At 42.3% G+C, this 26,292-nt stretch overlaps 2 protein-coding genes across 5 annotated transcripts in view; both read right to left on the reverse strand.

Annotated features, from left to right (window-relative positions):
- Nucleotides 1-10,115, reverse strand: part of aclyb (ATP citrate lyase b) — a 41,746-nt gene extending 31,631 nt beyond the window's left edge. For all 4 annotated transcript variants that reach the window (XM_017704494.2, XM_037544308.1, XM_017704491.2 and 1 more), the window contains exon 1: nt 9,981-10,115. The gene's annotated coding sequence lies outside the window, so the exon portion shown is untranslated. The remainder of the gene's footprint in view (nt 1-9,980) is intronic.
- A 3,535-nt stretch (nt 10,116-13,650) lies between these two features.
- LOC108431365 (dnaJ homolog subfamily C member 7-like) lies at nt 13,651-25,740 on the reverse strand. Its single transcript, XM_037544007.1, has 14 exons — nt 25,596-25,740; nt 23,625-23,713; nt 22,825-22,949; nt 21,618-21,731; nt 21,029-21,103; nt 20,484-20,602; nt 18,533-18,686; nt 17,961-18,125; nt 17,011-17,102; nt 16,861-16,934; nt 16,120-16,266; nt 15,440-15,586; nt 14,292-14,357; nt 13,651-14,169 (listed from the first exon to the last, which is right to left on the reverse strand). The coding sequence occupies exons 1-14, from the start codon at nt 25,664-25,666 to the stop codon at nt 14,132-14,134; spliced, it is 1,476 nt and encodes a 491-aa protein (XP_037399904.1). The 5' UTR covers nt 25,667-25,740; the 3' UTR covers nt 13,651-14,131.
- Between the last annotated feature and the right edge of the window lie 552 nt (nt 25,741-26,292).

A 26,292-nucleotide genomic window follows, 5' to 3' on the forward strand; every position in this document is an offset into this window, starting at 1 on the left:
TGATTTGAAGCTCAAGTGAATTTGGGCTATGCTGTAAAGAAATGACGAGAAGCACAAGAGCAAGTCCACCTCAGAACGGCTCCAAAGAAACAAAACGAAGGTTCTGCCGTGTCCTGGTCAAAGTTCTCAATCCCCAGTGAGATGCTGTGGGAGGACCTTGAACGGGCAGTTCATTCTCGCAGGACATCTAATGTGGCTGAAATAAACCAATACCACAAAGAAGAAAGTCTAGACTCTAGTTACTGAGTTTGGGAGGACGTGAGCCGTTAAATCCTTTGTCACTAATAAAATGTTAATTTCAAACTGTTTTGTGCTTCTCCAGGTTGTTAAGTGACACTTTTTAAAATCCCAAAAACCTCCGCATTTAACCCGTCCGTGAAGTGAAACACCACATACACACTAGTGAATACACACACACTAGGGGGCAGTGAGCACACTTGCCCGGAGTGGTGGGCAGCCCTATCCACGGCGCCCGGGGAGCAGTTGGGGGTTAGGCGTCTTGCTCAAGGACATCAGTCATGGACCGTCGGCCCTGGGGATCAAACCGGCGACCTTCCGGTCACAGGGCCAGTTCCCTGACCTCCAGCCCACGACTGCCCCCATCTTATGTTACATTTTATATAAACTATTTAATATGACAAATATACAAAAAAAAACAGGAAATCAGGAGTGGAGCAAATACCTTTTGACTGTATACACAGTGTTCATAACATATACTGAAAAGTCACATTAAACTCTAGAAATAGTGACATAAAAAACAAGCGAATCTACCCAAAGCCTCTAGAGTAGGCCTGGGCGATATTTTAAAATATTTGGCATTATATTTTCTACTTAAAAACATGAAGAGAAGGGAAAAAAAAAAAAGCCACCATTGATACAGAATGAGAAAGGAAACAAACCGCGGTTATGAGCCTGTCTCTCGAGGTTAGCACCAACAGATCAGAGCATAGAAAGCTGGGGACCTCAGACTCCTGTGTCACGATTCGTCAGAAGAATTTGTTGGAGCTAATCATTTAAAACGTTGCTTCCCCACCTCATAATTCATTTGCATAAAGCTGAGGAAATCGACTCGAGCCGCCGCTTTGCCGGAGCACCATTTGCCACAGGTGGCTAAACCATGGCTACTAAATGGTGCACTGGTTCACTCTAGTGTTCACTCTGGCTTTTAGGAACAATTCACAGAATTTGTAATTCAATACAACAGGGTGGTGTCTCAATTCAACGAATCAAACACTCAGGAAGCAAGTTCCGTTGTAAAAAGGCCCGTTTAACTGGATTTAGTGCACCACGTTACGCCAATATAGAATAAACATCATCATTTTTGATATTGGTATTATTTCCAAATGTACCACTACTGGTTAATTTCTTGAAGTATCACAGGAGTATATTTTTGCCACATCACCCATCCCTAGAATAACGTGCCTTATGTTAATATGCCAACAATAACTTAGTATTATTAAAGCACAATATTTGGGGCTTTAGACTGGGATTAACACAAGCAAACATGCCTGCCACAATACAACTGTACAAAACTACACACTACAATACGTCACAATGGAAATATAATACACTAAATACGCTTGTGTATCATTTCTGTATTCTGGGTAGCAAGTTGCTGATCTGACAGGACAGTCCACATCGCTCAGGCCTCTTATTTGACGATGACTGATTTCTGTAGGATGTGCATTCACAGCAGAAGACGTGCTGAACTTCTACCACTTGTAAACGAGTTGGCTGACTGTTTCTGATGGAGAATTTTCTCCTGTATATTTATAACATCTAATTACAGAACATTCTAATACCTGTGGGACACAGCAAATTAACACCAGCCGCATCTTAATTGCTGGTAAACATCTGCCCTTGGTAGATCAGTGACAGGCTACCTAATTCACAATCAGCGGACATGTACACAATTTCAGTAAGCAAACTAGTTAATGAAGAATGAAGGTAAATGTGCAGAAATGCCCAATGAAATCAAAGAGGAATGCATCTTAGCAAGTATCCTAACGTAGAGATTCAGCTAAAAAACACATCACATTGAAGTGATTACGCAAATATTGTTAAATTCACCTCTCAAGTCTTTCAGGTGATGGTTAAATACTTTAGTGGATAACTCCAACACATGGGGGTGGTGTTATTTCTGCCTATATATATAAAAAACAGCCAAAAACGCACTGACATTTTCAAATATGATTTGAGACGCTTTCACATGTGGCACTGAAATCCGACACGTATCCGATCTGCGGCAACGCAACTCGGTCTGAACAGCCAGATCGGAATTCATGCAAAATTTCGCGCTGCTGAGACTCAAACATTTAGACGGATGTTTCTGTACCATAAAATTTGAAGAAACTCATCGCAGCCGCTTCGAGTTTGAAGAGGTTTCGAACGAAACGGCTGAACGTGACCGGAGGAGACAACGGCTGCAGCGTTTGGAGTCTGAGGTCGCGGACCAAAGAAGTGGCTGTGGCCGAATAACGTGGGTGAGGAGTCCAGCTGTCAACCACTGGACCGTCATAATCGCTCCTGCGATGCTGGCGAAGACGAAACTGAAGCTCCGGGAGCGACGGGCGATCGCTGGCCGTCATGACCGTTTACCTCCACCTCGTGAAGTATTGTTCTTTTGCGCATGTGGGTCGGTTTAGGAGCCAGATCTGCTCAGACTGATGTCTACATGTCACATTTAAAAGATAAAATGTGAACAGCCCGAAAAAAAACTTTCACCATAGTCCAAGTTACTTAAAAGTTGTGCGTTTGTTTGTCATGTTTTAGTTGGTCATTTTTGCCGTCTTCCTGCAAAGAAGTCAGGAGTGAAAATAATAAATCATATAGGGCTGTAAGTTTATCTTTTCATGGAAGCAGTACTGGTGTTGCAGAAAACTACAGCTGCATGCAGTGGAGCATCTATTATACGAAAACCGTTAAGTTTAACGTTGGCCGCCTCTTCAGAGAAGCTAATGAGCTAACAGAGTGGATCACATTGGACGCTCATGAGGACTACCAGGGTTCTACACAGGGCCTTTTCTCCTCCGTGGATGACGTGTCATGTTAGTCAGGGATGTGCCAATAGGTTTCTAGAAGCTCTTAAACCTAGTTAACATCAGCAGGAGCAGTGAGCCTCAACAGCATCACATCCGCTCTGCCGTCTCAGTCACATCCCTGACAAAGCATCCTACCAACGCGCTCGAGTTTCTGAGCAGCACAATACAAAAAAATAAATAAATAAAAAATACTAGCTTGCAAATTTGCCCACAGCCACTGTGTTTCTCTGACCTGTTCAGTCGAGCAGGCTCAGTCAAGAACTGTACACATCCCTAATAGACAGGTTCACACATTTGTCTTCATGACGGCGGCTCCTTTCCACCGTCAATCCAGGGCAGTGGGCATCTGCCAGTGCAAATATAAACAGAACTGGGTAGTCAACCTTTGCCTGTGTGCACGTTCGTCTGCCTTCTGACGCAGTTTATACTTCACATCTTTTGGTCTGGCTACTCAGTGGCTACTCAGCAGTGCCTTCTATCTGAGGTAAATAGACCAGTCCTACCGCTGACGTCCGCAGCGTGAAGGCCATTTCAACTGACCCCCAAAGTTTTTTTATTAGTCCTGCATCTGATCTTAAATTAATCAATTAATCCAGTTAATAAACGGTACTTTGACTTGAGGATAAATCAATACAGCTCAGCATCAGCAACACTGACTGTATAAACGCAGGATCAGAAAACTAGTGAACTGGGAAAATCTGCTTTTAGTCACAGCACCAGCTGGAATTCACTACAGGAAACACTAAAACTCGGCTCACTGGCGTCACTCAGTCATTTTAAACTATTTTAATATCGAACCACCTTCAGACAGCCTGCACCTGTTTTATTTAATCTTATTTATTCTTAACTTCTATTTCTCGTTTTAGTTCTTCTCTTAGTTCTTTATTACTTTTTAACTTATTTTAACTAGTTTATTATATTTCTTTATTTTATTAATCTCTTATCTTCTTTTGATCTCAATTTCATCAATTAAAACACAAGTTATCTATTTTTTTTTTTTTCACTGTTAGTTTTAAATTTTCCTTTAATTTAAAATGATTAAATATAGATTTTATTTTCCTCATCATGTCAATCCCCGTTTTTGTAAATGCTCGGCTACATTGAAAACGAGGGTTGCCCTCAATGTACTTCTGAGTCAAAATAAAGGTTGATTCATTGATTGATAGATCTGAATGTCTGTCAACAAGTGTTATACCTCTTGATTCAGTGACTTGAATTTCAGCCTTAATTCTATTAGGTTTGAGGTGGACAGCACAATTCTTCTTCTTCTTCTTCGTCTTCGTCTTCCCGCTACTAGAACTAATAGTGGGATGTGTATAATGTGTTTAGCTCTTACATCATCAGATGGGCTGATATTCTGCAATAGTGACATTGATGAAGTGAACTTACAGCTTGTGACGTATTTGGTGCGTTACATAAGAGAGTGGCTCTCAAGTCAGTCCTCAGGGCCCGCCAGACTGTCTATATCTTTCCCTCAGCCCAGTGGTCTTGAGAACCAGAGCTGGGAAACACTGACATAATACCTTTGGGGAGGGGGACCCAATAAAATACAAACAAGACAAAAAAACTACAAAAAAACAACAAAAAAATACATATTTATTCAGACATTTTACTTTAGAGCAGAGCTGAATGAAGGAAAGAAGGCCATCTGGCTTCGTTTATCACCCAGTGACAGAATTAGGCATGAAACTCATGAGCAGTGAAAAAAGTGACCATAAGAGCTCCTGTAGTGGGTCCGGCAGCATCACTCAGCATCAGGACGAACACTTAATTTTAACAAAATTCTGGTGCCCTGAGACTAAAGCACCGAGGTGACTGCTGTGGATCCCCCCCAATCAACAACTATGCAAATCCAAGTCATGCCCAAATATTGTATTGTTTTCTATCGTTTCCTTTCTTTTATAAAAGGATCATAAACTTCTAATAGGTGACCATCTCTGCACTCGCAAGCAAAGCTTCTCGCTACATAATGAAATCACAAGATATAACGGTACAAAAGTGTACAATTAACTTTATATGCTGCTCCAAAAAGCCTCCTTTGGGAGTTTACTCTAAAAACTGAAGTCATAAAAAGGACTGCAGTACGGCATTAAAACCCAGCTAGCCCATCCTTTGGTCAACACAGCAGCTGCTGTTTGTGTAGTGAGTACTGGCCCATGACAGCATAACAGAGCGCCAGTTGTTGGGTTAATTGTTAATAAAAAGCCACTGGCTACTCACAAGTCTCGGACAACATCAACACTGAGCCCGCTTTCTAACGGCCAGGGCACACAGACTGGACTAACGCAAACAAACAAAAAGATTCTAATGTTTGCAGTCGTCCTTATAAATGTTTAGAAAAATAAAATGAACTAGATGTTTAGTAACAAACACTGACATGACACTCCAAGCAGTTTGTGTTTGTCTCGCTTTAAGACAGTTAAAAAAATAAGTCAATAAATAAAAATAACGGTGATATAATACACACAGGCCAGGACCGGCTGCTCCTTTTCCCAACAGTGACTGATAGCGGACTTCACGGCTGAAAGTGCAGTGATGGTGGGGTAATTAAAGCCAGATCTACAGCTTACAAACTATGTAGTCACTCCAAGACCAGCTGAGAAGAATCGCTGTACAATGACATCACTGAACTGTCAACTATACGCAAACACATTAGCATTTATTCCATGCAAAATAAGCTGGTCAAACAAGAAACACCAGATGAGCAGTCCTAGCAAAACGGCTCTTCATAATACCAGATACCAATACTGTACAGCTTTCACTGCTCTATAAATCTAGTATAATTACATCCTCGTGGAGGCAAGGACAGCATAATCTGAATGGCACACATTAGAAGTTCGATTTTCTTCTCCGTCTTTTTTCCCCCCTACACAGTTTAGTAATTTCCAAGGACGACCCATTAGCTAGTTCTCCCCCTATTACACAATGCCATCACGCTGGGAGGATGAAGGCCAGCCTGTGCTCCCTCTGAGACACGTGAAGCACCACAGCATCACTCCAAACTGCCACCAACACGTCACTGAACAGCTCACCGTGATGAGAACTAACTTCCAACTCTGTTACATCACCTAAAAGACAGATGTGTTGACTCAAGTTGAGCAATGAGGTCGAAAGGGAGGACCACCCTACTCAGGGTACTTCAGAGACGGGGAGAGGGAGAGACGGGGAGAGGGAGAGACGGGGAGAGGGAGAGACGGGGAGAGGGAGAGACGGGGAGAGGGAGAGACGGGGAGAGGGAGAGACGGGGAGAGGGAGAGACGGGGAGAGGGAGAGACGGGGAGAGGGAGACACGGGGAGAGGGAGAGACGGGGAGAGGGAGACACGGGGAGAGGGAGACACGGGGAGAGGGAGAGACAGATGTTCCTCGATTTCTCCAGTGCCTTCAACACCACACAGCCAGGGCTCCTGAAGGACAAGCTGGAACAGGCATGGGTGGACCATCACCTAACGCACTGGATCCTGGACTACCTCACCAACTGTCCACAGTATGTGAGGACAAGGGACTGTGTGTCCGGCATGGTGGTCTGTAACACAGGAGCCCCCCAAGGGACGGTGTTAGCACCGTTCCTCTTCACCCTGCACACTGCAGACTGTACAACTCACCAAACTGCCACCTACAGAAGTTCTCTGATGACTCGGCGATCGTCGGCCGCATCACAAATGAGGACGACGGAGAGAACAGAAAACTGATTCAGGACTTTGTGGACTGGTGTCTGCGGAATCACCTACAGATCAACACGGGGAAGACCAAAGAACTGGAGGTGGATTTCCGCAGGCGCACACATCCCCCTCCAACAGTAAACATCCAGGGAACGGATATTGAAAGACTGGACTCTTATAAGTACATGGGTGTGCACCTTAACTATAAACTGGACTGGTCAGACAACACGGCTGCACTTTATAGGAGAGGACAGAGCAGAATCTACCTGCTCAGGAGACTGAGGTCATTTGGAGTGCAGGGGCACCTCCTGAGGACCTTTTTTGACACAGTGGTGGCATCAGCCATCCTCTATGGAGTGGTCTGCTGGGGCGGCAGCATCTCCACTGCAGACAGGAAGAAACTGGACAAACTGATCAGGAGGGCCGGCTCGGTCCTGGGAACTCCTCTAGACCCAGTGCAGGTGGTGGGAGAGAGGAGGATGCTGAACAAGCTAGCATCCATGCTGGAGAACGACTCCCACCCCATGTATGAGACTCTGGCAGCTTTGGGTAGTTTTTGGGTAGTTTAGCGGTTTAGGGCAGTTCCTTCAGTGACCGGCTCCTTCACCCCAAGTGTGTGAAGGAGTGCTATCGCAGGTTCTTCCTTCCTGCTGCTGTGAGTCTGTTCAACCAACACTGCTCCCAGTAGACCACACACACACACACACACACACACACACACACTATACACTTATTCATAATGCAAATTTTTTCATTGTGCAATATGTTCATAAGTGCAATACAGATCTTATTTTCATTCTTATTTTGTTGTAAATAGTTGAGATTTAACTTTTATTATTTATAATATTTGTAATGTTTATACTGTTTCCCGTTTCTATTACTGAGTGCTTTACTTCTATCACTCTGCTGCTGTAACACTGAATTTCCCCGCTGTGGGACTAATAAAGGATTATCTTATAACATGTAACAGAGTCGCTGATCAGTACATAAAGACACTGAAAAAGAACACAAGACGGATGAGCACATCGTTCTGATGCTGAAGCGCAGCTGCAATCCAAGTGAAATCAATGCATGCCGTCCAACCAGCACAACCTGCCCTACACACTCGGCCTGCTGCAGTTGTCTACACACGTCTCTCACACCCTCACCTCACTCTGCTGAGAGAGAGTGTGTGTGTGTGTGTGTGTGTGTGTGTGTGTGTACTCTGCTACGAAATCCTGAAGCGGATGTTACAGGGAACTAAAAATCCTTGAGATATAGCTGCTGGTCTATAGACACAGGTAGGCAGGCAGGCAGGCAAACGCAGCAAACCATCATTGCTTCAAGGGCAGCAACAAATATTCAATGTAATTTGATGTGATAATATTTGGAAATGGAAAATCAATTCGAACAACTGGAACTTCTACCCGCTTTTGTGAAAGATGGTAAAAGTTACCTTTCAGCCGCCGCACATCATTTATATTAGTCTAACAGAAAGAAAGTATTTTATGAAGTTAAACCTGCAGTGCATCTAAAGAGCGGGAGATAAACTGCCTGCAAGTCATGTAAACACCGCAATTAATAGGTGGGCTTTTTCGGTTTAGTCCAAAGGGTCTTCCTTGTTAAAGTTCTGCTCCAAATGCCTGTCCCTCAGCTCTGGATCGCCAGCTGCCCTACACTGCGTTTTTCCCCCAGAATAAACGGCAGGGTGCTGGTCAGTGAGCCATCAGTCCACAGCAGAAAGAAACCGCAATGGTCATTAGCACAGGTGTGACCAGAAAAGCTGTTTTCCGTTTTAAGGACAATGTATTTGAACAGATGCCGTTTCTCTTGTCCTGCACTGCGCATCCCTAACATGCAGTCTCACGAACCTGATCAGGGTTGCCAAATTTGGCAGGATCCCTCTCAAAAACACTTAATGCTATGACAATAATAGTTAAGCAGTGGTTTTTCCATGATGTTATAGTATCAACAACAACAACAACAACAACAACAACAACAACAACAACAACAAATAATTTATGTAATAATTAACATGAAAACATACCCTGTGGTCTTCACTGATAATCTTGTGTATAAACCTTCTTTATTATAATATTCAAGGCGACTTTCAACAGAATACTCAAAAATAAAAACACTGAATTTTACCAATATCATCCAGCCCTAATAGATTTAGTGTGTAAACTGTGGTTCTCCAAGGGTTCGTTAGTAAAGGGAATTGTTCCATTTGGCGTCACGGGAATCTTAAGTGATTCTCTGCATGGTGAAATCGTTCTTCAGACCGATGTGTTGGTACAGGCTTCTATACAGAACCTTTTTGAAAGTGATTCGATATAAGACCAAGCTTGCAACAATAGACGAAACCGTTATGGTGCAATACAGAACCGTATTCAACACTTTCTCCATCAATCTGGAGCACCATTTCATCAGGCACACAACCATTTAAGCATGCAGATCTATGCAGAGCTCATGCTTCTAAACCAAACCATTCCCTTCACCAAAGAACCCTTGAAGAACCACCTTGTTTAAGTGCGTGTGTCCCAAAAAAAAAGCTTCCCTTTCAACTCTATGGCACACACCCAACAGGGAGGTTGTGTATCGTCATTACAGCCATCTCTCTAAACCTCTCCATCCCATCACTTTCTTTAACTGACGTTTCATGGGTCATTTAGACAAACAGTTGGCTACTTCAGCATCCGATGGCTTAGACAGAGATTCAGTAGACATGGTCTCAGCTTCTACAGGCTTCAGAAGCGAAAAACATCACCGAATAAAAGGTTCAAGTAAATGAAAGAGGCACTGCCTCATCAGCTTAAGCCTGCGGGGGAGACAGAAAGGGCTGCATTTCGCGCTGCTGCCCGTTAATGTCCACTCATGTTTAGTCACACAATCTTTTAAGGCTTTCCACGCCGTCACTGCAGCGAAGTCTGCGGTTTGAACAGCGAAAGACGCTTTAAACTTCACCAGGAACACAAGGAGCAACGCAGAGCATCTCCAGAGCCGGCAGAGCGCCCTGAGATAAGGCCACAAACGGCGTTGAGCTAAACCAGCAAAGAGGACAGAAAGAAGCGAGGTTAAACGAGCCGGTCAGCTGCGCCGAGGCGAACCTGAGGTGACTCGACTCGTCAAACTGACTCGAGAATTTGTGCCCCAACTAGAACCGGTTAGCCAGGCAGGCTAAGCTGGCAGGTAAACTTAGCTTAGCCGGTTAGCCTGGCTAAGTTAGCCGTGCCCGGAGCGGGAGCTGTAAACTATTAAACACACTTAAGCTGCGCTTAACACGAACTCGACACGCCTTACCTTCACAGACAAAGAGAAGTAAATGATCCCAGCTGCTTTATTTAATGCCCGACACTGACTCGCCCGCCGTGCTCCAACACCAAACACGGCCGCTGAGGTACTGAGCTCGCTCCCTCAGCCTGTCCCTCACCTCATCATCTCCCCATAGCGTTATCCGACTCTGCGCGTTCTCATTGGCTGCGGACGACACTGCGCGTTCTCATTGGCTGCGGACGACACTGCGCGTTCTCATTGGCTGCGGACGACACTGCACGTTCTCATTGGCTTCTGTCTCACTCTGCATATTTTCATTGGCTCGGTCTGCTCTGCTCATTCTGATTGGCTCCTGTTTGCCTCTGCTCATTCTGATTGGCTCCTGTTTGCCTCTGCTCATTCTGATTGGCTCCTGTTTGCCTCTGCTCATTCTGATTGGCTCCTGTTTGCCTCTGCGCATTCTCATCGGCTCCCGACGGCAACGGGCATCCTCATTGGCTTCTGACGACCCTGTTCATTCTCACTGGCTGATGTTTGACTCTGCACATTCTCATTGGCTCCTGCCTGACACTGTGCATTCTTATTGGCTCCTGTCTGCCTTTGCTCATTCTCATTGGCTCCTGTCTGACTCTGCACATTCTTATTGGCTCCCGTCTGTCTTTGCTCATTTCGATTGTCTCCTGTCTGCCTCTGCTCGTTCTCACCAACTCCTTTTTCACTCTGCACACTCTCACCATTACGTTGTAATGGTCTGGCCTAAGACTAGAGTTTGATGTTATTTGCAGTGTTATGCTCTATTCTGTAGTTGTATTCATCTGCTTCATCAGCTTTACCAAATTGTTTTTTTTTTTTTACATATTCCAAACATTATGCAAATACATCAAATAAACACTTGGAATCCCCATGGCGTCAACTAATGTCCAGCCACTCAGTCAGTAGAGACTATAATGTTGTTGAAACTTGCATCTCCATTTTGGTCATTTTTTTTAGACCATTTAAAATTGCCAACTGCCTTTTACATGGTTTCAAAATTACAGGATGAATGGTTGGAATAGCAATGGTTCAAAAGTGCCTGGAATAAATCATTTCCATTAGAAGTTAAGAACATTTTTCCTTCTCTTGTAAAGTTACCTCTTTGGAGACACGAGATTTTGTTCCAACAGTGACTGTGTGTAAATGCTTAGGTTGCCAAACACTGAAGAATACAGTGATTCGGTCTTTGTTCAGTGCAAATTGGACATCAGGGACATATTCTTTTAACCATATTGACAAATGACCATCTTTTTTTTTCCAAAAAAAAACAAAACCAACACAAAAATTGAGCTTTACAATTTATTGGCAATATTGACTTTACAAATTGTGAGCATGTTCAGTTTATCACGGCGAAGTCTGTACAAGAAAAACCTGATTCAATTTATTTCTCTCGCTGCAGTAAGACTAGTTTCCTGCATAGTGGCCGAAAAGGTTTATTTAGAAGAAGAAGAAGAAAAAAAAAGATAAAATTAAGGAAAGGCAAGTTGCATATACATTGATTCTGGTTTCTTTTATACAGACATAAACCAGTAATGTATCTTTGCCTTTTTTTATCTGTTTTGACGTTTATAAAAAGACCACTGTAGCTGTAGCTTCCGCTTCACTATACAATAAATACAAACATGTATGTCAAAAACTAAGAATAGTTTAAAAGATATTCAATTATGAACACAAGCAAAACTTTACATTCCAGTAAAATAAACCAATGAAACAACACAGGAGCACGAGAGACCCCGTTTGTAAGTGAGAGACTGATGAGAGACCAACCATACAGGCTAATGTTGCAGACAGTGAATGGAAGCCAGCAGCCACACAGTACCATGAAGTTATTTTTCAGAATGCTAACCGATGGCTATTCACTTTCATTCACTGTTAGCGACATTAGCATTATTGAATGAGCCACTGCTTTAACGTTCATCTAGCTGACCTGAGTGTTTTACTATGGACTGAAAACACTTCAGTTATGCGGTCTCACGATCTAACCATGGATCCAAATCTTGTTCATGACCGTGTTTCGATTCTAACTGACACAGCTGGTTCAGGACAAACGGGACGAACCAATAATCAATCTGTGTTGCTGAAGTAGCACCAGTGGTTTTAGCAAACTTGCACTAAAATATTAAAGGACGGTGTACGGATCACGTCTGATTAAAATGGCACTACATTTATTTAATCTACACTTTATAGGAATCATAAACCGTGTGGCCACAATGTAGCCCAGAGTAGCCCTGAGTGTGGACAGCTTTGGTAGAAGAGAGGATACTGGGGGTGTTAAAGGAAAACTCCAGGGTTTTTCAACCTAAACTCCATCTGCTGCATGCAGACAGACAATTAACACTGACGATAATTTCAATGTTTTCCTTTCCTCAGAGCAGAAAAGAAAACGCACCAACTCAGAACAACACACAATAGAAGCTAATGGGCAGTCACTAAATTACATCAGCAAAAATGTACAGAAAACATGCATCTTTGGAGACCACTTACATGACTTTCCATTCAAAGGCATGTTTGAAATGAATATCAGAAAACGGTCTGGAACGTAACCAGGACTGCTTTCCTGTGTTGCTCTGGTGTTGAAAGCTTTGAAGAACAGGTTTGACATTCTGTCCATCTCATCCCAACACCTGAACAGTTGGAACGAAATGATTGTAGTTTGAAATTAGTGTCATATGTTATGTCACATCAAACATTTATTCAGCAACTTACAATTCAGCAACTACCCACTGGCTTCTATTATGAAGCGGTTCCAAGGCAACACTTCAGTTGTTTTTTTTTTCTTCTTCAATACCAAAAAAAAAAAAAAAAAAAAAAGAATGAAAAAAAGAATGAAACTACTGTCCATGGTAATCGATCATATGATATAGATGTGACAGATACACATCAGGTTGAAAAATGCTGAAGCATGCACTGTGCATGTTTTTAATCTAGTACAGAGAGAGAGAGAGAGAGAGAGAGAGAGAGAGAGAGAGAGAGAGAGAGAGAGAGAGAGAGAGAGAGGAGGGAGGAGGGAGGAGGGAGGAGGGAGGAGGGAGGGAGGGAGGAAGGAGAGAGGGAGGGAGAGAGCGAGGGAGGGGGAGAGAGAGCAGGGGGAGAGGGAGAGAGCGAGAGAGGGAGAGAGAGAGAGAGAGAGAGAGAGAGAGAGAGAGGAGGGAGGAGGGAGGGAGGGAGGAAGGAGAGAGGGAGGGAGAGAGCGAGGGAGGGGGAGAGAGAGCAGGGGGAGAGGGAGAGAGCGAGAGAGGGAGAGAGAGAGAGAGGGAGAAAGAGAGAGAGAGGAGGGAGAGAGGGAGGGAGAGGAGGGAGAGAGGGAGGGAGAGGGAGAGAGGGAGAGAGCAGGGAGAGAGCGAGAGCGAGAGAGAGCGAGAGAGAGAGAGAGCGAGAGCGAGAGCGAGAGCGAGAGAGAGAGAGAGAGAGAGAGAGAGAGAGAGAGAGAGAGAGGAGGGAGGAGGGAGGGAGGGAGGAAGGAGAGAGGGAGGGAGAGAGCGAGGGAGGGGGAGAGAGAGCAGGGGGAGAGGGAGAGAGCGAGAGAGCGAGAGAGGGAGAGAGAGAGAGAGGGAGAAAGAGAGAGAGAGGAGGGAGAGAGGGAGGGAGAGGAGGGAGAGAGGGAGGGAGAGGGAGAGAGGGAGAGAGCAGGGAGAGAGCGAGAGCGAGAGAGAGCGAGAGAGAGAGAGAGAGAGAGAGAGAGAGAGCGAGAGAGAGAGAGAGAGAGAGAGAGAGAGAGAGAGAGAGAGAGAGAGAGAGAGAGAGAGAGAAAGAGAGAAAGATGAAACAATATGCTGCCGCTCCTCTTGTCACTTGTCAATCTAGCGAATGTAACGGTGGCTCAGTGTGTCAGAGAGGACTTTGACTTGCCTCCAACCTTTTCAGATTCATCCAGATCTGGTCCTACATTCTAAATTTTTATTTGTTTTTAATCTTTTGTGTAAAAAAAAGTATTCAAGCTTCTTCCGAAATGAGACGAGAAAGTGATCAGAGCAGGATAAGTGCAAACGGATACGGTCTGAAGAAACGAGAGGTTTAGGGGAATTCTGGGTAAGGGGTGAGTGTTGTGGGGACACACTATTAGCAGAAATGGCAGGAGAAACAGGTTGAGGAAAAAAAAAATGTTGCCAGACTTCTCTTTTGTTCCTGAGCTGATGGAATCCACTTTAGCCAAACTGGAAAAAGAAATTTCCAGGTGCAGAGTCTAAAAGGGAAAACAAAGCAGTGTCAGTAATGTGATAAAAGGATATTAGGTTGTGATGTCACTCTGCTGGAAGGCTAAATTAATATACTGTCGTACTGATTACAAACCAAACGTATACTGACTTGTTTCGAAGCTGAAATTTCCAGGTCCACCAAAGAAGGCCTTAAAGATGTTGTTGGCATCGAAATCTGGAGGGTAAAAAAAAGAAAAAGAACAGGAAAACTGTTGAAAGTGCTTCTTTTGTTTTCACGATATATTTACGATTGAGCTCTTTACTGTAACATTGGTGAACTGCTTAATAAAAGAGCAAAGTGTCAATTACAATTAAAAAGTGTCAGATACAAAATACTCATACTGTGATGGATGCTAGGATAGAACAAAATACATGACACTATCATATATATATATATATATATATATATATATATATATATATATATATATATATATATATATATATATAGATAGATAGATAGATACACACACACACGTATTGTATAGAGATATGTAGAAATGTGTTAATGTTTGTTCCGTTTAGTAAAATGTCATCTTTTTGCTTGATGATATTAACAATGCTATTTAATTCAATTAAATTCAATACAATTATGAATGTTTCCACACTAGAATTAGTTCATTTTCCTGAACATAAAAGTGTTTAAAGCTACACTATTCTGTTTGAACTGCTGGAAACTGCAATATATGGGACAACGTTGTGCTTTGGACCTGTCGTGACTGTAAATGTGTTGTAGGGGGAAATAATAAATAAATAAATAAATAAATAAATAAACACTCAGAAAAGAAAAAAAAATAGGTATACAATTACTGACTATAACCCAACTATTGCTGCCCAATCTACCTTGGCCCCTCTAGCCTGTTCATCAATATAAAGAGACCATTGTATGAACCACACTGACCAGACATTACTTACAGTGACACTGACATGGCAGTGGCATAGCAGTGTGTGAGGTACCTATCAGTGTATGCTACAGTTCTGCACATCAGCGTTGCTACTATGCTGAGAGTGGACTATCAACCACAAATTTCCAGCCAAGATCAGGTCTGTGGTCAGAAACCCATCAGTGATGAGGTCAGAGGTTGGTTAATACCAATTGTGTATCAACAGATGAGCCACAGTCTCTAAATGTACATCAGCAAGGTGGATCTACAAAGGAGGGGCTTGTAAATGTGGATGAGAAGTGTGTACAGTACGTAAACTCCCCCCAGCATGTCTGGCTGGTAAGTCGGAGTACATAATGACACAATGACTGACCTCCCATGCCATCATCGTCCAGGTCTTGGCCGCTGTCATAACGAGATTTCTTCTTGGGGTCAGACAGCACAGTGAAGGCCTCACCCACTTCCTTAAACTTCTTCTCCTCTTCCTTCTGAACCTCAGCACTCGCTCCACTGTGCCGGTCTAAAATCACACAAGAAATAAAAGTCTGACTGAATAATGACATTTTAAGGTCTGTTGGGCAACAATCAGGATGTAAGGTTGCTCTTAGAAAGGCTGGTAATCTTTGACTGGTCACTGAGGAGGTCACAAGCTATGTTTCTGTCTAAAGGATTTTTACCCCAATTTATGCATTTTAAAGAAAACAAGCTGTTCAGCACCAAAATATAAATATTTTTTTACACACTTACAATCTTATTGCTTGCAGAAAGCGATGGAAATGTAGCTACAGTGATAAACCTACAGTGCTAGTTTCAAGTTCACGCTTTTTGTTAAATAACATAAAATAGTAATTTTTCTTCATCATCATCATTTTCATCAACATTACTCGTCGCTGTTCTTCATCCAAGCAATGCCGACTCTGAGCAGTTTTTAAAGCACCTAAACAAACCCCTGCAGCTAAACACAATGGAAAATGAAGTGGAAGGTTAACTTGGATAAACTGAAGCGAATATCCTGTGAAGGATTGTTTGCAGGTCTGTGTGTGTGTGTTTTACCTGGATGGTGCATGAGGGCACGTTTGCGGTAAGCCTTCTTTATCTCATCTTCTGTTGCATCCTTGCTGACTCCAAGGACCTTATAGTAGTCTTTCCTTTTGCTTTTCTTCAGCTCTAACTGAGCAGTCTTCAACAAAGTTTTATGCTCTGGAAAACAGACAGACAGTGAGAGAAGGGAAGAATACAATTTACAATTACAAAAAGAAAAACAATGAAACTGGGGAATAAAGAAACTAAATACAGACATATAAGGATGCCTAAAATTTTGCATACAACTCTACAAATCATAATATGAAGTGAAAATAAGGTGCATAAATATAATCCAAAAATTTGAATAATATCAGTTAATAAAGACAGTTTAGTCCTACAATCTACAAAGTCTGAAGCTGTTGTATCATTATTATTATTAGTATTATTATTATTGTACTTTACACATATTATAGCTCACAGGGACTAAATTTAGTATCAATGCGACAAAAAAAAAAATCTTGTAGTTATAACTGTAATAGGCTAAAGTGTTAATTGTGTTTATTATTAACAATGAATTGTTTTGAACATTGGTGTATTTGATCATACCGTATTCAATAACCATTTAATAATGCAATAATACACCCAAGATTAAAACGTAAGTGATTTTACTACACTTAACATCCTGCTTGACATTCCTTAACATGGGCAAATTCACCGTAACTTACGATCTACAGTGGATTATGATTTTATTTTCTAATAACAGAGTTTTACCTTTCGTCTTTTCTGTGTGGTAGACTTTCTCGTAGTCCCGAACAGCTTCTTCGTACTGCTCCAAGTCCATATAACTGCAGAAATCACACAAGTGTAAGCAAGTCGCTGCTATGGAGTGCAAACTGCAGTTCAGAGTGAACCATGTCTCACCACTGCGCTCTCCTCAGGTAGGCTTTAATGTAGCTGTCGTCCAGTTTGATGGCACTGCTGCAGTCTTCAATGGCCTGCTCCAGTTTATTCAGCTAGGAGAGAATAGAAACACATATGTATACATATAAATACTTGGATTTCAGTCTGATATAGTACATACTCTTTTATATAGTACAAATATTTTACTATCAGGCATATGTACACAATGCTTTTCAGTTTAATAAAGTTTTAATAAAGGAGTAAAATAGTGTTAAATGTGAAATGAAGACGGAGATGTGCCCAGAAAAATGAATAGAGCTGTAAGTGATTCTAAAATGACTGAGAAAGTTACAAAGCATCAAGAAGGAATTTATAATTAAAATAACATCCAAAACAACCGAAATTTAACTGAATATTTGATGACGAATAAGCCAACTTTAGCTTCGTACCAATGGTAGCATCTCCATTAGTTCACTAGGTTAGGCAGCAAGGCCTCTGTTGGATTGTAATGAAGGCGCTAGCAGAGCTTCAGCTGACACAAACACAGAATTCAGCCTCTTTCATCTCGCTACAACCGGTAAAACTGATGATCCCATTTAGATGTTTTTTTGGACCTGTACAGCTACACACCTTGAGCCACCAGAGCCAGACACAAATTCAGAACCAGAGGACACTGATCTACCTGAGAATTAATCTCATCGCTCTCACTCGGCAACAGAATTTTTGTTTTTAATTTATTTAAGTTTGCAACAGATATTACTGACTAGCATAGCCAAGCCAAATAAAGTTTTTATGAATTAGGGGAGGGGTCATGATGGGTATGTTTCCAGTGCATCGTTGAGCCTTGAGTTCAGGCCCACCCAAAAAACATAACTGAAATTATCTATCATTTCAAAATACCTAAAATACTGTATAAAACATCTAAAACCTTCTGGCGTGATCAGAGAAAAGCAGATGAAAAGTAAACACACCTTGGCCCCGGCGGTGGCTCTGTTGCAGTACAGCTTGGCGTTGGTTTTGATGTTGTTAGGGTCTATGGTCAGGGCCTCTGTGTACAGTTGATATGCAGCATCATAGTCGCGATCCTTAAAGGCATTATTGCCCTCTTCTTTCTTCGCCTTCAGAGCTTTAGCATTCTGAAAGAAGACAATTCCCTTAGAACTCAATATACCACTGTTGAATCAAAACAAACATTACTTCTAAATGAAATAACATTTAAATCAACTTCTCAGCAAATGAGCTTTGCTTATTTCATCGGTCCACTGTGTATAGGAACTGTGCAAGAACCACAGCAGGTGGAGCCACAAGACAATCGTTTGCACTAAAGCAGCCTGTCAGTGTAGACAGTGCCTTTCAATAAAACAGAAATACACTTATGTTTACGTCGTGCCGCTGATTACTGACACAACTGCAGCGCAGTAAATCAGTAGCAGATACACTCTGAAAAACCCCATTTCTGACTCTGCTGTTACTGTTTTATTTAGACCTTTTAGGAGTGCGGATTAGAGGTAAACCAGAGATAACATCACCAAAAGGAACTTACTCTGCACGCTAGGCGAGCTTTCTCATGATCAGGTGCCATGCGAAGAGCCTGGACGAAAAACTGAACGGCCTTCTCGATGCAGTCCTCATAATAAAGACACAACCCTCGCACATACAGGGCATCAGCATTAGTGGAGTCCATCCTCAGGATATCACTAACACAAAAAAAGAGGAAAACGGCATAATCAGTCACATGAATTAGAGAATTCAGCAGTAGTACACAAATATTCGGCACGAGAAGAGAGAGATTTAACCTTCATAAAACATTAAGAGTGACCCTCTATTTGTATTTTTACCCCACTTCAAGAACCAGGTACTAACTTTTAATAGTAAGCATCAACAGCATGAGTTGAGTTATTAGAAATACTACGTTATTTTATAATTATGGATTTCTGTTATGCAGACGTGTGTGTGGTTGCAAATGACATGTGAAACAGTTTAAAATACCTCTAGTCATAAAAGAAAAACACAAAATCATTGAATAATAAAATCACACATTTTTCTGTTTTGATATGTCAAAGAAACGACTAACACAGCATAGAAGCATCTTTAACTCTCATGAAGAACTCTCATGAAGAACTCTCATGAGAAGTGTGTGTGTGTAGAGTACTTAAATCTGGTGCACATACATACTGTAAATTCTATATATTGTTTTAAATTATTAGTAAAGTGTTTATTTTTACATAAATGGCTGCAACTGTAACAACTGCAATTTCCCCCTGGGATCAATAAAGGAATCTGAATCTGAACATGAAAACCTATGAATATGCATGATTATGTAAATGGAAAAAGTCCTGCTTGCTCTCCCTTTTTAAATCCCAGCCTTCCCTCACTACCATACAAACGGACTATGTTTAAGAGACGAGGCAAAAACAAAAATAAGCTTCCTATCTTTAATAATGAGAAAGATTTTGTCTGCCACTCCAGTACCAGTAACTCCTTTCATTTCATCAGATTTGAGTCTTTATCCTCTCAACTTGCCTTAGTGCAGCGCTAGTGAACAGAAACTGCTGGTGCTTTAGGTTTCTCGCCAAGTTAACGTTAACCTCGTGTTAACAATGATATAAAATAAAAGTAGCTTAAGCTAACAATCTACTTTTAAGGCCTTCTCACCAAGCTAAAGCTATCGTCCAATGCTCTAGTGGCGCAGTCTCTGGTCCATGCTTCACGCTCAACCTAGAGGCATTACTGTAGGTCACATACTGCAGGGCTGAGGCAACTGGGAGAGGAGAAACGAGCTCTCTCTCCTTCTCGGATCAGGTGCTTATGCTGGCCTGACTGAAAGGCCACCTGAACCTGGTTTGGCATCAGCAACATGCTGCTCACACCTGTATTTTAAATGGAAATATGTGAACTGTGTGCTACGGTACCCATCCTAGAGGAGTTAACCATTTATAATAAAACTTTACAGAGGGTTTTCAAAAAACTAGGCAACATTTTCTGTTTATTATTCTAAAGTGGTATTTACTTTCTAACTTTTAAATGGGTATAACAGGACAAACAAAATCAGCCATTTAAACAGTGCTGTTTGCATCATTTTTTGTTTTAAAGAATCCAGTTTCTCCTCATCAGCTTTAGACTTAAAATGAAACTCAAAACCTGGGTGGTTCATGTTCCTGGCATTATTAAGATCAATTCCTCATATCATATACTTTAAAAGACTAAACTCCTGTAAGAATTATAATAAATCAGCCTCTTTAATTTTGAAACATCACTGTGCACCAGTGGGTAGGGAATGATAATACTGCCTAGTAATATGTTTCACCCCCCCGCCAATCATTAAAAGAAATACCCAGCGAGCTCAAAGATCCTCCCTGAAATTGTTTCACAGCACAGAAGGAAAATGCACCATGATTTCTAAATCACACTGACTTCATGCTGCAAGTCATTCATTGTGTGTAAACCCATGCACTTTGTTACTGTCCACTACCGTCTTTCAGAGAGCCGAGTACCTGGCCACAGACTGGGCTTCGTGGTATCTCCCCAGCAAAGCCAAACATTCTGCCTTCAAGATCTTGAATTTGTGACAGGCACTAGCGAACTCCAGCGCTCGATCCATGCAGAAAACCACCTACACAGCATGGATGCAGAGGGGGACAAACAGGAAGCAATAAGGCACTGAAACAAACCTTTGGCCAGGATTGTCTAGAGGACCACACATAAGGACAAAACTAACAAAAATCCTGTAAAATCTGGATTAAATGAGCGGTTTCTATCCTGCCTAATCCTTTGATTAGCAATTAGGATGTTAAGTGTGCTTTTTTGCAATGCAACTAACTTACAGGGGGTTAAATATGCATGAATAGCTCATTCATCATCATCATCATCATCATCATCATAGAACATGCTAACATGGTTAACATTGCCTGGAATCGCTGTACTGTACTACCCGTGCTCATTTATTGTTAATCCAACATTAGCATTAGCTAATACATCATCATACTGTACAACATTATCATTTTCTATCTGATCTTTTCCTTTGAAGTTACCACCGTACCTTTCTGAAGTCCCTCTTCTCAAACCCGTACTCCGCCATCTTCTCAAACTCCAACAAAGCCGCTGCATTTTTGTGCTAAACAAACCAAAAGAAAAACCTCAAAAACACGATTCACTTGTATGATGGCTTTAAGGACGTATGCATCATACAGCCAAATATCTAAATTACAGTTTTTCCCCATGCCAAATGTAGCCAATCAGCCAAGACATGAAACTTTGCTGCTTTAGTTTTGCATTGGAGCCAAGAGGCCAACATAGCTAACAAGAAGTGGAAGGTTAGAGCTAAACAGCACTGACATCAAACTCAGGCATCAAATAGTATTGAGTTGTTAAGCAATCAAATACATTTTCTGACACTGCTTGACACGCTGTTATCTTTAAAAATGGACAGAAGTGCAGAAAATTTCAAGACAGCTGCTACTGCTGTTTCAGATGCATCACATATTTTACCCTATTTACCTTTTTACCCTATTTCATAGACAACCTTTCATCACCTGTTAGCTACAACTGTCAGCCCCATACCTCCAATACAAATGTAAGAAGTCACATGTCTTAGGGAGGTGACGGGGGTACTTATTCTACAAGCCTACCTCTTGTAAGGCCTGAGTGTTTGTGGGATCCAGTTCCAGAACTTTCTGAAAGCAGCGACTGGCGGCCATGGCATTGCCCAACGATAAGTGGCACTTTCCTTCTCTGAGGTGGCCCTGTAAAACACACAAATAAACACAGTGTTATAAAAAGGGAGAACGATCACTGTTTGAAAAACAAACGGGAAAACTTGTTACATTCAAAATGATGCCCATTTACACCGAAAGCCCCACCCTTCAAGAAAAAGAGCCAATCAGCACGCTGATTACCCTGCGAGTGGGGAAATAACTGCCGGGTGGCGTTGCAAAGATGGCCCCTTAGTGAACAGACCTTCCTATAAAGACTTATATGAAATAAAAGAAGGTTATGGTGCCTAAACTACATATGCAGAAAGATGCTGAAGAGAGCGAATGCTTATCGAATCAAAGGGCAGTGTTACACCTAAACTGTGAAAAACGCACATGCAAAAAATCCAGTCTAACAAGCCTAGTATCAGTGACAGTAAAGGCTAGACATTCTCTTAAAACAGCTGTTATAACCCTAAATCACACTGACTGCTCGGCACGCAAAAGAGACACATGACATCCTTCAGAGTGCAAATTAATATCTGTATAAGTTTGATCCTCAAACATCATTCCAGACGAGTAAATGTACTTAGAATTGTGCACCTTACACATTTACTTAACAGTAGTTTTGAAAGGCAAACTGCAGGTAGACTGCACGTACATAATCTCCTCATATTCTGGAGCTATTCTGAATGCAGCTATACCCAACTTACTGGAGACAGAGAGAGTGCAAAACACACAAGAGGAAAAGCATGAGACCCTGCATGTGAAAATCTGGTCCTGAACCCGGACCAAAACCTGATATTTTGATGTGCCCCATTTCATATGAATGCATATGAAAAAGAATGTGATGTGACTAAAAGGAGAAGATACTAAAAACCTTATCTTCCTTAAAAAATTGTGAGGTTGGCCAAGCTCCCTTTCAACCTACTGAGAGTTTATAGTGTTTTGTAAAGAGATGCTTCCAATTTAAAATGCGACACTACTGAGCTTGACAAAGTTCCTGGATCTAACTGAAAATACAGCGAAGACAAATTTGCCAGCATGTTAACTTTAATTACATGACACAGAACTGCAGCCAAACTGTTAATGTACTTTGCAGAAGGGTGTAACGTTGTTGCTGTAAGAATATTTGCCCTCGCACCTTCGTGAAGCAGTCGTCCAGCCGAACAGCCTGCTGGGAGTCCTCCAGCGCCTCTCGGAAACGGCTCAGCATCATCAGGGTGGCTGCGCGGTTGCCATAGTAACTGGCGTTCTTGGGACATGCATCTGTCAAAACAGCAAACGGATGTTTTGCATTGTTTCCTTATTCCAATTAGGATAAAATTCAGGCATAATATTTGTTTTTGGTGATCAGATCATGTTCGGATTTCACTTGACTGCATGAAAATCAACTGTAAACACCCCCAGGACGTCCTGTGTTTGGATTATGATCGGATTGCTCAAACCACATTTGGAGGTAATCAGAGATGGATATCGACCGTGTTTAGCACAAATGTAAATGGAATGTATTTTGGGCAGCTATATACAGTTAACTGACTAAAAATATGCACCTGCCACCACTGACTAGCTAGTTATGCCCTTCACGCAGCCCAGACTGATGAAAGCGTCCAAACAAAGTTTGTTGACTCGTATGGTAATGAGGGGAAAAGGTGTAAACAAAGGTATGTTTGCAGTAACATGCTTCTTATGCTGGAAAACTACAATCGGATCTCACGTGGTCACACAGGACACACATTATAGCGAAGAGTGTAAATGGGATCCGGCCAAAGTTTATCCAGATACGGTCCGGATACAAAACACATGTTAGTGCAAGATGTAAAGGAATCAGAAACATCTCCCCTTTATTGGCAGTGAGACCATGATGATACAAGTGCTGAGCTCCACTCATAAATACATTAAAACTGTTGAACAAACTATAAAACAAATTCACAGATCTCTTACCGATGGCTTTTGTGTAGTAGTTGAACGCTTCTGAATATTCTTTCTTAATGTAGAATGCATTTCCCTTCTCCTTGAAAATTTCCGCCTCCCTAATAACAGGAAAAAAAGGAAGAGATTCAGTTAAACAGGTTTATAGTTTCAGTGACTCCTGCCAATAAGTCCAACATGAGTTGCTGTATTTTACTATATAGTTAAAAAAAACACACAATATGATTCTTGTATTTTGCATCAAAAGATTCAGAAAAATTAAAAAAACAATGCCACTATGCTTCTTAATTTCCAGTGAAACCCGTCTTTCTACCCCCCGCGGCGGCTTAGTCTTTTGATATTACTCATTCGACTGGCACCCGAAAGCTTTAAACCGACTAAAGGCTCCAGTTGTTCTGCTTCCCAGTAACGCCTGGAAATTGTGTAAAACTCAAACTGCTCCGAAGGTAATACTTGTTTCGTGCCTCCGAGGTTGATTTCTTGTGGTCATCTTTGTCGACAATGTTCAGATCAGTCAAAAGCAGAAAAAGCCAAGTCTCCTGACCCGACCTGACTGTGAAACCATGGCCCAGACGCATCAAGTAACTGGGCCGTGACCGGAAGCCGGGCAAGGTGTCTAGCAAGGTCCAGCACCCAAACAGAACACGGCAGCGTTGTGCCCCCTTTCAGCAGCCCCGACACATCTTCAAATAACAATTACAAGAAGTGACCAGACATTACTTCCCAAAAATTACGAAGAGCGGTGATACCAGACCTGTCAACAGACCTCCTCCGGACACTTAGGTAAAATGGCATGACTGAAAGCGCAAAAAAGACGCGGGTGAAAGCGGCGATGCCAGGCTGGTATAGTGGGCAGCGTTAAACCGAGAATGACCACTACAAAGACTGCTCTCTCAGACAAACGTGGTGGGTCACAGAAATGGGTCATTTCGTCTGAGGCTTTCAAACGGCTTAACGTTAGTAGGTCACGGGCTGGCACTGCATTGGTCGTGTTTATGGCCTTCCCAGCTCAGACTGTGGTCCAGCGTTTTGGGGAATGTTTGGTTCCACTTCTCACTCCATCCGTTCCTCTTCATAGTAAGATATTTTATGGCACTGCAAATTTGTCCCCCAATTTTACAGACCTCCTTGAGTTCACTCTGTGAAGCAGTTTGAGCGAATCTACATCGTAATATAGGTGCTATGTTAATTAGTGTTGTTTATTTGGTGTCATTTTTGGATGTTCAGCTCTTGTTATTTCGTTTAAGACCTAATCCCTCGTCTTCATGGCTCCTCCCGTTTGTTTACAGGTTGTCACGTCGGTAAAAACGGGTTTATTCAACAAAACGGTGAGTATTTCTGGAATCTGAGACGTTTAATCCCGTGTGGTGTGTGTAGGACCAGTAATACCGCAGACTGGGGGTCAGGGACGCTTCATCCCTCATTAATCCGCGTTTTTACCAAGTATCGATAGTGGGTGCTGTGCGCCGATAGCATGGTTAGCATGGTTAGCATGCTAACTCAGGCCATAGAAGCCACTAGAAATCCGGCGGTCCTGAGTAAACCGAGCTTTATGGGCTATTCTGACCATTTAGAGCCGCATTTTGAGACGGTAAACACTTCCGAAAAGGGCTGTCAAGTGTTTCACGTTTGGGTGGACACGTTTATCAGGTTGGCTTCCTGTTCGAATTCCCCGTTCCACCTTAAATGTGCAGCATTTTACTGAAGCGCCAGAATGTAGCTTAAACGCTGCACGTTTAAGGTGGAACGGGATATTCGACGTAAACGTCAGCGTTAAACAGCGTTAAACCGGCCAAAACACACGCCGAAGACGATAACAGCGCGGAAAGGCTGTAAAACGTGAGCCGTAACTTTAACCTCGCTGCCCGGACGAAAACACGACCGTTACAGCCGCGATGCCCAGTCAGAGCTACAACGCACGACGACGGCCTTAAAATATGAGATACACATTGTTCAGGCGAAGCTGCCGTCAGGGCTCAGCACCTCTCCAGATCCTCCTGCGTTGGTATGTTACTCTCCGGGTCCACCGGCATATCACAGTCCACAGCTGCCATGTTATTCTTCCACACGGTGAAAAAAAAGAGCCAACATCCGGCCCTGCTGCGTCACGACGAAAACGGCGAGCTGCATGACGTCATGTCATACAATAATGTCATTATAGCGCCTACCTACCACGTGCTTCCGTCGTTTGCCTGCTTTATGAGCTCTACGTCGACTACAAGCACGGGTCTTTGATTATGGTAGTTAAGACCACAGAGAGTGACGCACACCTTTTCTTTTTCAGTTTGGGTGACGCTTAACGTACCGAGCTTTTGTGTTAATACCAGAGGTGGACGAAGTACACAAGCCATGTACTTGAGATAAAGGTAAAATATTACTCCAGTAAAAGTAGAAGTTCCTCCCTTTAGACCTCCACTTGAGTAAAAGTAGTAAAGTATTTGCCTTCAAATGTACTTAAGTATAAAGTAAAAGTACTAAAAGAGTAATTCTGGCTCTGATCTGGTCCTGTTATCATTTTTATAACCAGACTGGCTTCATGAACTCATTTCAGGTGAAAGTCCTCCAGCGTCTCTCTTGGTAAACCAGTCTTTTAATAGAACGTCATTAAATAGTGACGCTGACGTCTATTAAAATGATCAGAAGCACAAAACACTGAAGGTAAACAGTTTCCATCAGGGAG

The sequence above is a fragment of the Pygocentrus nattereri genome, chromosome 13 (genome assembly GCF_015220715.1).
Source record: "Pygocentrus nattereri isolate fPygNat1 chromosome 13, fPygNat1.pri, whole genome shotgun sequence".
In the NCBI taxonomy this organism is placed as follows: domain Eukaryota; kingdom Metazoa; phylum Chordata; class Actinopteri; order Characiformes; family Serrasalmidae; genus Pygocentrus; species Pygocentrus nattereri.

Coding starts and splice junctions, on each gene's coding strand:
- LOC108431365 (XM_037544007.1), bottom strand. CDS start 25,666: ATGGCAGCTGTGGACTGTGATATGCCGGTGGACCCGGAGAGTAACATA. Junction 21,104..21,617: donor ACACTCAGGCCTTACAAGAG/GTAGGCTTGTAG, acceptor TGGTTTGTTTAG/CACAAAAATGCAGCGGCTTT. Junction 18,687..20,483: donor GAAGCCCAGTCTGTGGCCAG/GTACTCGGCTCT, acceptor TTTTTGTGTTAG/TGATATCCTGAGGATGGACT.